The following is a 13,813-nucleotide window of genomic DNA, read 5'->3' as shown; positions in this document are numbered from 1 at the left end:
AAAGGTATCCATGGTACAGCACCTACTACTACCTAGCACTCAATCTCTCCAGTTCATTATTTTGCGTCTAAATTACATTCATTCGAACACGATTCGTAGAAATATACATCTATTACGATTTGGCTTCACTTTTTAAACCCTCGCATTTCCTATTAGTTTTTGTCAAAATTAAATCGTTTTTTACAGTCTATAAAGATTTTGCAGAATTATTTTCTTCTTTCATATTCTAGATCTAACCAGTTATTAAATTCCAGGGGCAGTTCGGAGAAGCGATCAGCGGTGGCGACGGCTCTGAACTCGGGGCGCCGAAGACGGCAGCCGACACCGGCGCTCGGTAAGGCAGTCACGCCGTATGTCGGCGTCGGTAAGCAGCCGGACGCACCGCTATATACCGTCGATGTTGTACACGCTCTCTTCAATCTATACGCTGCTTTTACTACTGCTAACAACACTTTGACACATAAAACATTGCACTAACACTAACATATTGATAAGAAGCAAACCCACAAAATATTGTACTTATTTAAATATTGATTTCCCAATTCACTCACATATCCATGTATCTATTTGTCTAATCCGTCCGTTTTCACCCACTGTTGAGTTTAGGCCTTCCCCTCAGTACGCCACTTGATACGGTCCTGCGCTTGTCTCATCCATTACAGCCCTACACATTTATCGATATCGTTCGTATAAGGGCTAACAATTACAAATCAGCTATAAAACTCCATACTATAGAGATTTGAGGGCTATTTATTCAATGGAAACACAGCCCTTAGACTCCTAGAGTTACTCTGTGAAAATCAAACTTTTTGACGATTTCGTCTTTTATTAAGTAAAGTGTCAAAAATTTCAGAAGTGAAAAAAGTTTCATACGTCTCTATTATTTCATTACAGTAACAAGAAAAATAATCTGCACGTAGGATTTGCATGCGTTAGGAGCAATATATTATCACAATTACGTTATTGGTTTTACGAATAATAAAATCAAATGAATCACATCATAAATCATTAGACACAAGAAGCAACTAGGACGCCATGATATACAATTTCAATATTGCATTCTATCGTCGATATATCTCCCACTTTTCATTTTAATTGCTACATTAATATTTCCTTTGCAAACGTACCTTTGATTAGTCTTTTGTTCTTTGATGTTATGACATCAGTGAACAATAGCTTTACTGGTTCCCCCAATTATAGTAGAAGTAATTATATTATTTAATTATAAAAAATCGTTCAACCCGATAACTGCTGTGACGCTGTTTGTTCATCAATTTTATGGTGCCTTTGTATAAATTCATAGCAGTTTATTTGATTCCGTCGCTTGCTATTATCAAGTGTTTAACCTAAATTAGTACTTAAGGAAAATCTAATTCGTATATAAGTCACCAAAGTTTAAATATAATTTCAGTCATTTATATATTTCCTTAAAATGTACGTACATTTTCCAACAGTCCCTGAAGTTGTAAACGTAGAAGTAAATGTCAGTCATAAATCTGAATATAATATTGAACCTATACATCGTAAAGTGATCGTGAAGGAGGTGATATAAACACAATACAAATATGCCTTATTGACATTCCGAAGGATCATATTTCAAGCCGTCTCGTTCTTTTAATAAAGAATTGTAGATACTTCAACATGGTATAAATCTCTACACAGTCTACATATTTCTTTCATGAAAACATTTCTTAATGGAACTGAGATAAATATACTGTGAGACAAATTTACTATGCTGTAATATGCCTGATTTAAAAAACATTCCTTATAACGGGGTCATACGATTATAAACAAGTAGTAGGGGAAATGCTTAAATGCTTGCTTTTAAGTGCCCTGCACTACATTCAATGACAATCAACCCAAAACAAATGTTACTCAAAAGCACACCTAAAGGCTATTGAAATAAGACATTTATAATTAAGAAACCAAACACACTTGTAAATACATTGCACAGTTTGTTACCCACTAAATATAAGACACATTTAAAAATTTCAAAATGCAAGCACCTTTCACAATGCAAGCTTTATTAATATTAATTTAAAACTAATCATATCTATAGACATGTAAGTTTCATGTACAGCTGTGATGAGAGTGTATGAGCATGTAACAGCTCAGACTCAATATTATAGTACGCACTATTTTAATTTGTGCGTCTGAATATAGCAACAAGTAGCTTACAATACCGCGCACATATTGACCAATGAAAGAAAATGTGATGTTACGTGTCTGACACTTACATAGTCTACAGATATGACCAGAGGAGCTATCACGTATTTCAGTTGACAACTATTTGAAAGCCACTATGCTATACATTGTTTTCTCCGTTAGATTATGGTGATTAACACGTTGCGTCAAAGCAGCAATGAACTGAATATTGACCATCAATTTGACGTACACTAGCTGTCAACTGAGATACGTGATACGCATACAGAACGTAGTACGTTTATCCATCTATATCAAAAGTGTATTTCGTGGTGCAGGTGTTCTAAACGACGTGGGCTCATTCTTCGACTCTCTGCGCGATAACTTGGAGACGCTGGTGTCGCTGTCTCCTCAGGAACGTTCCACGCTCTTCCAGGACCCGCCGTCCGTCGTACACGCACCTCCATCCAGTAAGTATATTTAAATTTACCTTTACACATTCAACATTGCCCACGATAACTTTAGATCTTTACAAAATTCTAGGGCTTGGAGAACATTTTCCGAAATGCAATTCAATCTTTGTTTTATATACCGGGAAACATTAAGAAGTTCCAAAACTATAGCGCGATGTATTACCCCTAGATTATCGACAAACCGCTAGTTACAGAGAAATTCTCCATGAAAATGAGATCAGCGCCTCTAGCAAGCGCCTTGTGAACTATTTTTGCAGTACATTAGAAATGTCAAACTCTCGATACTCAAATGTGCCGACCATAGAGAATCACGCTGCTGTTCGGTATATAGCTAACTATTGTCATCGTCACAACTTTACTAATCAATAATGACAACAAATTGGTCCTTAATTGATTGTACATTCCGCCAACCATTCAACTAGCATCATGTGTATATTTAGCAGCTGTTGTTACATTTTGATATCTTTAAATCGAATCGTCCTTCAAGAACCGTTTAACTGAATGTTCCAATATCATCAACTTTCCGTTCCAAGAATAACGCTTATCTATTAAAACTGATGAACCGCGCTACTTCGCAAATAGAAAGAAAATCAACCCTTATCTAGACAGCGTCTTTTTAACGAAAGATAATTTAAAACGGATTCACTGGCTCAAGCTGAAGCGATTCAATTTACACCTTTACATAATCATTTTGAAATTCATAACTGAATCAAATGTCATATAACTTTTTCATACAATGTATTCTGGAAGTGAGATATGGAAAAATTCACGTTTCCATTTATATTAATAAAAGCAAACTTTTGCAGTAACTCATGTCGGAGTGATATGAGTCGTGTTGGTATTGTGAGTGCAGCTCTAGGGACTGACGGTAGACTGGCTAGCTAATTAAACTTTGGGTGCCCGGCAGACGGACTCAGGAGTTGTTTCTTCTTATTCAATTAGTTGTCCTGAGCTGTCCCGTTAATTGTTGAAGATGCTTTGTTACTTTGCCGTATTCTATTAAAGTTTATTTTAAAAAAATATAGCTTTTCCAGTTTTGTTAAAATAATTATCTTTAACGGTGACAGAAAAACATCGTGATGAAAAGTTGTTTAATATATTTCTTGAGGGCATGTAAAGTCCAGCCAAATTGCTCTGCAGTAGGACAGTAATGACATAAAAAACAATGTTCTATTCAAAAAAATCTCAGTTGTTTAGTATGTATTTGTGCTTCATGAAAGAAAAAATATACATACAATGACAATATGACAGCTTCATCTACGCGTGTAGTTATAAATAAAGTACCCTTCAAATACCACATGAAATGATATCTTATATTTAGAGAACTATCGCGTGTTCAATCAAAAATTGATAGACTCCTGAAAACTATTCATGGAGGTTACAAACAAACTAATTAAACTTTGCTATCGATGTACTATTTTCAACTTGAATGGGAATCGAACTATCTAGGGTTTGTTCAAATATAGTACTATGATTGTACGCTATTCTTATGAAAAGGGAAGATATTTTTGTGCTTCGGAAAACAACAAATGATTAAACAAAACACATCGTCCAAAGTCTAATGGTAGTCTAAAGGATACCTTAGATTATCTCTCTGATTGTTTTAACGAAAATCAGTACCTTCGGTGTCTTGGAATAACACAACATAAATCAATAGTAATGAGTAATTTAATGACATGTATTTTAAACATGGACGTCGATTACTTTATTATTATTTATTGAAGTCATTCTGCAATTACGGCTTGAAACTAATTGCATCAATAATACAGAGTACAAATTAACTTCAGCCCCGACTTCATAGGTGTGGAAAAATGTTTCGGGATAATGTGTGTAAAATACCTTTTTGTCACATTTCCTATTTATTTAAACGTCGAATACAACTAAATTTGAGTATTCTAAGTATCTATACTTAAACAGAGACATTTTCGATACGTTAAGAACTTTTTGTTCGGCTTTAAATTAAGTCCCGGTGACAAAAATATGAGTTAGTAAACTGACCCAAGACTCGATAGATGGCGTTGTACCTGAATTCTGAAACGCGCTATGGTTTCGTTACAGCGCTTGGTATATAATATTTGAATGAAATTATTTGTGCATCGGTAGTTCTTTATGTCAATTATTAATTTGACAATATTTTTGAAGATCAAATAGACTGGGTTACTCCAGTCGTTTGATTAATATTTCCAAGTTACTTAGGTCACTACTTATATTTTGAGCCTTGACGAATCTGATTGTTTTAGACCCCATTTGGCGTTTTCATCGTAAAGTTTGACCTTTTTGACTACTACATTCCTAAGAAAGTTTTGAAATCTGCGCTGAAAATATTTTCAATATCGTCCATCGAAAATTGTAAGTGTGCGGGAAAATGGCATTAGGATGTAAACATTTTCGTGCAAATATTTTTTGCGACTTTCGACGTGACTTATAGAAACAGTCGTGTCTATATCGACTTATTTATTATTTTGGTGATAAAGTCTGATCCTTTGAAAATTTTAAACGCCAATAAATAGAGTTCTATCATTATTATTTTTCCATCACCAATGAAATTCCTGAAGGTCGTCCAAGGTCACCAGTTGTCTCTGGAAAAATTGATGCTGTGCGAAAATTAATTATGCATTTTAGTTTCCTGATACAAGAAAAGAATGACACAATCCTAAACATTATTTCCACTCTTAGATATAAAATATTAGGGAACAACATTCCCGATTAGAAGATTTTTTCTAAATGAACCAATTTTTTTTTTACTACAGTTCGATAAGGTCCTCGCGCCGATTAGTGCAAACAAATGCTTGAAAAGTCCATCGTTTGGCTTCAAAATACGTGTATCAAATTGTGATAAAACAGGGATCTAGGATATAATGCGCATGAGCCCAAAAATAAACACCAGTCGACTTTATGGAAACTTTAAGATGAACCAAATCCAGAAAAAAATATTCGCGTTTGAAGCACTTCGGAACAAGTAGTCCCTTGATTTTTTATAAAAACTGTGTTACGGTGAAAAGTGCCTTTAGAAAAATGCAGAATGGTTAATTCTTATTGATTTATAACCAAAAATTTACCTAAAGACTGGTTTAAAATATGGAAAAATCACAAAATCCTACAGGCCGAGCTAAATAAAAACAATGCCGGCCGTAACGCATCTCGCTTAACAACCGGCTGTTATGTGCACGAAAATAATCGAAATAATTAGTTTCTCGCCATACACTACAGTTTGATATCAAATGACTTTATTTAGTTCCAAAACGTCAAGAATAAATAGCATTAACCTTGATATTTCATCGGCACAAGAAACAGGTTATGCTTTTAAACACCCTGTTTTTGAGGGGTCTTCGCGAAAGAAAAAAAAATATTAAAAAAATATTTCGATCAGATAAAAATCTATCTAGATCACGCATAAGAATACCCGAGAACACGATAAAGTAGTTTTCACTCACATATTTACAGTTTTTCATAGTTAGGCTCAAAATATAAGTAGTGGCCCACGTATCTGGTCCCAATTGTATTCAGGATTGAATTTCGGTTACTAAATAAAAGCGTCAATAATGTCGATTATAACATAACATTATTTTAAGTGTCTATTTGAAAAAATAGACACTTAAAATAATGTAACATTTATTACGTGACTTTATACCGAATGTTAGGAAAAATCTAAGTAAACCAAATGACTCACTGACTGACAGCCAACGCATAGCCGAAACTACTGAACATGTGAAACGTGGCATGTATATATTACTATATTCCTGGAAGAATATAGGGAAGCAGTAAAAGAGGATTTTTGGAAATTCCACGTGGGCAAAGCCACGAGCGTATAGCTAGTAGTAAAAAAATAGTCATGCACTGGAACAATACAAGTCAAAAGCTTACACAACAGATAAGTTTCATTACAATTAATATTACTATCTATTGGATAGTAAGTAATGAAACCGGTAAGCTACAACTGATAATGAACTGGTAATCTCACACAATAAGCCTTACAACCTTAGGCAATGCATATAGAAGTAGCGCGTTTGTTCAACATTGTGTAGTGTAGGGCTCAGGGCGGAAGCGTGGCATTCATAGTTAAATAGGACTTGACGGCAACGTGTTGCGCGTGCCAAATTACTCTAATGACATGGAACCTGTTTGTAACACGTCAACATGAATATCATAACAGACGGTTTACTATATGTAGATAGCTTTAATTTGAATAACTTTACCTCTGACATTTAGATAGATTATTAAGAATTTGTCAACATCGTAGTCAATCATGTATAAGAATCTAGTCACTCGATAACATGTCGAACTAAGGAAAGATAAAGTAGGGTTATCTGGAAATACGGAAATCGTGAATCAGGTAGAGAAAAATTAACTCATAGGTTCTAAATAATATGACGATAATACGCTGACGCTTAAGGGGTAGCCTGTGATAAGATGTAATCCCAAGCTTGAAATATGTTAAATCCAAATAAATATAAATAATATGTAAAGCCTATCAGGAAACTTTTGTCAGCCATTAAAGAAGTGTGTAAATGTATAGCTGGATGCTATTGTAGAGTTGCCCCTATTTATTAGGACGACAGTTAAAAGCTACTTTTACTTCGATTAGCTAGAACAAGAAACATTTTGTGAGCTTATATTTCATAATAAGAAAAAATAGATACAACAAAACAAAGATTTAGTGAACAAAATCACTTATAAGCCTTTACACGAGTAGCAAACTTTTAAATATTCTATACTTCTTAATCTTTTTGACCGATCTACAAAGTTTTATGCAATAAACGCTATTATACAAGACTTACTTCCTTGTTTAACTTAAAAAATACAATTTTCGTAAAATTTTTCAGGAAGTGTTATTCTTTCACCCAGAACTATGAAGTTAGCTTTCAGGTAACTTTTGTTTGCCTTTACCGAATATATGTATATTAAATGTGATCCCGAAAAATCTGTTGCCAAGCAGTAGAGAAAATTTATCGGAGTTTTTTCTCCGAAATGTTCATGTTTATTGAAAACTATAATATATTATTTCTTAATTAATTAAATACTGTCTTTTACAAGATTGGAGAGATAAAGATAATATTTAAAAACAATACCCTTTCATTTTTCTTTATGGAAAAGTAATTAGACAATAAATAGATTAAAAAAACAATTCATGTTTACTAGTTATCGCTCGCTTTTATCAAGTTTTTTCATTAGTGCGGCAGTTTTTTAATCAGAGCCTATCATCTTTTGAACAAAAAATGTCATGACACGAAGCCTAATTGTCATTTGATAGCTTTGAAAATGTAAACATCAATCATTTTGTAATCCACACGTTTTTTACATAAAACATCATGATATTGTTAGATACGTCCTTCAGGAATTAAATATCAGTATGCAAATTAAATAGTAATGTACAAATAATAGTGCCATTGGTTTTTTGGCAATGTTTTTTATAAAAACTTGCTCAGGTACCAAGGATTTTTCTCGATTTTCCATACATACGGATGTAACTGGCTATATAGTATTAAATCTTTTTTTGTATTGTTATAGTTTCAGTAGTAGGTACTACAGAAACTATAATTTGATGGGTTTTTTTATTACTAAATCAATTAATTGATATAACGAGACGACACAGACATGCGCTTTTTATTCAATTAATTGGTATCCAAAATAAACAAAACTTAAAATATGACTTTAAGGGGCTTTCAAAACTAAAACATACTTACTACTTAAAAAGTACTTCACAAAGATCAGCAAATTTGCCATACCAGACAAAAGCGGCTCGTAAATCAATAAATATAAAACTCTTTCGTTACTGAGTGACTGATTGACTCATGGACAACGCACAGCCGAAACTACTGAGCGTAGATAGTTGAAATTCGGTATGAAGATTCCTTAGGAAGTGTAGAGGAGCACTAAGAGAGGATTTTTGGAAATTACTTTCCTAAGAGGATGAATACCGGAAAACTAATTCAGTTATATTCTTACCAACGTAAAGGTACTATAACATCATTCTCGACATCAACCTTCTATACCATTGAACTCTACGCTATCAGTGAGTCAATTAGCCTCACTTGAGGATACTCCTAGCTTCCTCTACACCATACCACGCTACTAGCAGGAAAACGTATGTAGGCAACGTGTCTGTCGATAACGTACGACTAGGTCTTCAAATTGCAACAGGAAACGACCTTTTAACTCGTTTGTTTACGTTCGTGTGTCTTGATGAGATGATGCCTTTTAGATTAGCTTGTATGCTCGTTCTTAGTCGTTTTTGTCTTTTTGTTTCCCTATTTTTTAACTATGTGGATTTCAACTATACTTGAGGCGCCCATAGCCAGTTGCGCTCACCGGTCGGTAAACGATCTGTGGGTTAAGCAACCGTTGGCGCGGTCATTCCATAGATGGGTGACCGCATAGAGGTATTTGAGCGGAGCGTCTCCGTGCTTCGGAAAGCACCTAAAAAGTCGGTCCCGGCTGTAATCTACTAAGATAACAGTCGTTAAGCCATGTCAAAGGCCTCTCGGGCGGCTTGAACAACTTTGACACTAGGTTGACCACTAACCATACGACAAAAAACACAAAAAAAAAACTATACTAAGGTGGTTCAAAACCATGATAGTAAAGTCACAAAGTGGTAAGGTGGAGCCAGGATTTAGATTTTTGCTTTAAAATGGCGCATTCGTTTTTTTGTATCTCTGTTAAATAAACCCTACTGAAGTGTGTTATTTTGACATAAAATGTACGCAGATGGCATAATCATAAACTCTGGATCATATTTATTTACATCACACATAAGAAAATCGTCTACTTAAAGATTTACCTTGCAGCACACTAAAAATATTTTTAATAAATAGGAAACGCGATTAGTACAAAACTACTGAATAACCCTTTCATCTCCGCCAACACAAATAATGCACATTCTTGCATTCGTAATAACATCATTAAACATACTTCATTATTTTATCTCGCTATATAGAAATCGTTACTCAGAGCTTTTTGTAACACGACAATGAACACGAGAATGTGTCTTTCAAAGAAAACATTACGATACACCTATCTTAGGTGCAAGACTAACTGGAGTAGTGCAACTAAAGACATTTTTCCTTTGAGATAGTGTTGCAGTCTGAAAGGTCGGGTCTATTCCGGTTCATTTCGTAGATTATGTAGGATGTAAAAGGTGTGTTTAAGCTTTGTGATGTACGTTTAAGTATTTGTTCTTTGAAGAATCGTATAGCGTTACGATGTAGGTGCTTCTGAAAATAATTCGTTAAGCATTTTTACCCGAAGTTATGGGCAGAAATGTATGAAATACAACCATATTTCGCCACTTCGGGTTGTTAAAGTTTCGATTTACGCTTTCAGCAGAACAGCTGAAACATTAGCAATATTGCAACCTTAAAACTTTTTCGTTGCTTGTTTCTTAGGTCTCTGTGGTCGCCGGCTGACCAAATAATTCTATAATATAAAAGGCTATATCAATCCCTCAACTCACGGTTAATAAGCAATAATATTTTTGTCACTCTTAATAGTGCTTTCAACAAATATCTAATGCTATCGTATATACAGATAACGGCGGCGGCGGCAGTGGTGCAAGGAAACTCTACGCACTGCGTCCTCTACGACCAACAGGCAACATCAGGTGGGCATAATAGTTTATACAATATTCTCTGTTACTAATACTACAGGATCTTTAAAAATTATAGTTCAAAATTAGATAGTTTTGATTGGAAAAGTAACTATCCCCGTTACAAAAGAAAATATTTCGTTTAGTCGATTTAATTTTGTCTTGTTTTCAATAAGTGTTTTTGGTTTGTTATGTTATTGTATTCGTCATTGTAATGTAACTGTTGTCTCATATTATTTTGCCTACAGTCGATCTTTTTAGTGTAGAAGATTGTGTTTTGTTTTAATTTATCTCCCAATTCATAACCATAATAGAAGGTTGTTGAAAATTCCATCTTAATTTTTGAAACTGAAGTTATTGAACAATGAAATGTACTTTATTTAAAGCTCGATATAACACTGGCCTACACTTATTTTTGGTGCGTAATAATAAAAACCTGATTTTGAGAGCTGATACGAGAAAACTAACACAGTTTTCATTTATCAGCCGAGGTTTACCCCCGGTTTCTTGCTACATTTAGCGGTAGTTTGTCTATTTAATAGCGTTTTTTTTTTAATGAGTTTTAACACTATTGAATAAACTACCGCTAAATGTGCCTCAGAAACCGGAGGTCAGTCAATGATTTCGATGATTACATTTCAATGCTCAAATATAAGTGTAAACATATTCACCCCCATGCCCGAAACCCGCTTGAACATCACAATAATATAGTCGTATATCGTTGTACGTAGATCTTACAACCGCAGATCTCTTGTGGAGGCGGACGGTGGATACCCGGGGGCCAACCACCACGACCCTGGCTTGCTGTGGACAGGCTTGGGCCGGTAGACGCGTCGCGCGCACCCACACCGACACACACACACACGCGACACACGCCACACACGCTACACACGCGACCCACGCACACTACCCGCGACATCAAACGACTCAGACGCATCAGAAAATACCCTTACGTACTAGAAGTTTGAATTTGAAACCTACATATTTAGATTTAAGCGGCGTATCGTTGCCTGAGATGATACTAGCGATGCAGGAGTACTGCTACCTGTGAATGTTTATCATTTGTTGTTACTGTGTCGTATCGAACTCTGCTCTAGTCAATTGGAGATTCTGTATAGGAAATCTTGGGATTCTTTTTACGCCAAGTTTCTATCACGAAAAAAGTTTCTTAACAACGATCAGAATTATTGATTACCGAATATTTTGTCTGATGTATTTGGCAAGTAATATTGCAAATATTATGAAAATTTGGCGTTGTTGAAGAATCGCTGGATTTCCAAAAAACATAATCTTTATAGTCACATTTTAAGTCATACAAGAAATCTTCATACTATCCATGAATAATGTAAGAATTTTGCCCAAATAATATTAGAAAATAATAAAAGCATGCATAATACTCATTCTTTAATTTATAAATGTAAGATCCCTGACGCTTAGATATTCCTAGTTATAGTTTAAATGTTAGTAGGCAGTGATAAAATAGAAACTATCCCTTTAAAAACGCAGTGACATTCAGTTTTAGCACGACACACTTTAAGTCAGCTGACGTCCGCCATTCCATAAAGACTTAAGTCTCAATGACGTCAATATATCCAATTGAAATGTCAGTAAAAATAAAGATTCCTAAAATTACACATATCGTAGTCAAAATATTCAATGTAAAATAACTGTGTCACTTATAAAACCAAGTTATTTTTGCTCCACTGCAAAACCCAGACGCCATTGAATTTGAAAAGAATGTAGCTTTTGATCTCTTTACAAGGGAAAATAAGCTGATTAGAGCCATTCATATTATATAAACATATCGGTGTTTATGTAACTTGGCACTTTTATGAAATTCATTCTGAGTGCAAACTGTTCTGTCATATATTTTCAAAGTCAAGTTAATATTACCAAACAAAAATTAAAATCTTTTGATGCAACGAAAAAGAATTTGGACGGAATAAAACATACCTTTTTCTATACCATCGTATCTACCATGTTACCTCTATGAAGTATGCCAAAGTTTATTATAATCACTATCATTAAAATTATATCGTCTAATTAAAGTATTCCAAATAAAATCAAATTTAGTCAAAATTAAGCATTTATGAACTACGTAAGCTAACATTGTTCTAAAAATAGTTTTTGAGTTTCCATACCAATCTCATGAATTCAGTTCTTTGGAATTAATATGAAGATTATTAAGTTTAAATTAACTTTGTGGATAAAATGATACTTTATTCTGTATTTTCTTTAATTCTATGTTAGTTTACGTACAAAAAAAAACATTGTCTAAATAAATGTTTAAATATTTAATGTAAATATTTCAATTGATTGTCTCCATTGCATCTACGATGTTAACTGTACGTTTTAGCGTTAATTCGTTAGACATATTTAGCTTTTAAGTATTTAATTGTCGCGATATATTTATGAAATCAATGATATATTACATTGCTGATTTGTTTTATTTCTACCTTACCCAAAAGCAACATTAATAGAAAATGCTTACTTATCCTCCTTTTACTATCTTCGAAGTAAAAAAATATCAGATTTTTAGCATAATTCATTATATATGTCAAGATGATCTAACATAGTCTCCGTAGACATAATTAAACAGGCAGAACTAGTTAAACCCTACAAAGAAAGAAAGAAAGAAATATTTATTGTATATAAAATAAATCACAATGTTTAGAATATTTAAACCAAACTGTTGAAACATAAAAATCACTTGGTGAAATAATTTTATATAAAACTAGTAACATCTTAAGACTATCTATTGGTTTCCTCACTAGGAGGACCTGTTAGTAGGCAGAGATAAAATAGAAATTATCCCTTTAAAAACGCAGTGACATCAAAAAACGACTCTTTGTATATTTGAAAATTAGGACTTTCTTTATCAATACAACATAGGTCATTATCAAATAGAATTTTTCAACAACCCGTAGTCAATTATAAAAAACAAACAAGAATACTTTTTTTTATGAATATCAAAAACTAAACTCCAGGCAACTTTCCAATTCAAAAAATCTTCGAAAACAAGTAAGTATTTAAAGTACCTAAGCAACGACATCAAACAAACAGTATTTACCATATAAGGCTAGTCAGAATCAAAGAGAGTTGTACAATAACAACGCAGTAATAGCTTAACCTCTCGAGCGCCCCAACGTCAAAATTCAAATATACCGTTAAGCGTCCGGGCCAAAAATGGCGCGCGAAATTGAATTGGCGGTTGGCGTTTAAGCGTCGATTCCGTCATATTTTAATACTAACACCCTAGACATACCTTATATATTTGAAATCTACATAAAATTTGCTATAGATTAAAACAATAAACCACAAATAATATTTGATAGTGCTAGCACAATAGTCGGTTTAATCTGAATATTATGTGCTTTAGGCATGTGTTTGAAGAAAGTCTAATAAATATTTTTAGGCAAAAAAAATAATACGACGAAAGGTCTTATCGTGTAGTTAATGAATAATGACATTAAAATCCAACTGTAAAATATACTTAAATCTTTAAAATTAGTTAAAAAAAGTATTTACAATATTGGTCATAAAGGAACATGTCGTTGGGTCAGATGTTGTTTATGGTGCTCTCTGGCCTATATCAACCACTTATTCAAGTGTG

At 33.8% G+C, this 13,813-nt stretch overlaps 1 protein-coding gene across 3 annotated transcripts in view; it reads left to right on the top strand.

The window, feature by feature from the left end:
• The window catches only part of LOC142977049 (uncharacterized), a 43,319-nt gene extending 30,722 nt beyond the window's left edge, over positions 1–12,597 (top strand). Inside the window, exons 3-6 of one of the 3 annotated variants that reach the window (XM_076120737.1) lie at positions 255–334; positions 2,481–2,612; positions 10,143–10,215; positions 10,932–12,597. In XM_076120737.1, coding sequence (XP_075976852.1) covers positions 255–334; positions 2,481–2,612; positions 10,143–10,215; positions 10,932–11,028 — 382 coding nt within the window. In that variant the 3' untranslated portion in view covers positions 11,029–12,597. Of the gene's footprint in view, positions 1–254; positions 365–2,480; positions 2,613–10,142; positions 10,216–10,931 lie in introns of all 3 variants that reach the window. The other 2 variants (XM_076120736.1, XM_076120735.1) reach the window with 2 other exon arrangements.
• Positions 12,598–13,813: the final 1,216 nt, after the last annotated feature.

Source organism: Anticarsia gemmatalis, chromosome 12 (assembly GCF_050436995.1).
Source record: "Anticarsia gemmatalis isolate Benzon Research Colony breed Stoneville strain chromosome 12, ilAntGemm2 primary, whole genome shotgun sequence".
In the NCBI taxonomy this organism is placed as follows: domain Eukaryota; kingdom Metazoa; phylum Arthropoda; class Insecta; order Lepidoptera; family Erebidae; genus Anticarsia; species Anticarsia gemmatalis.
Note: the sequence above shows the minus strand (reverse complement) of the source record. Positions and strands in the feature narration are given on the sequence as shown.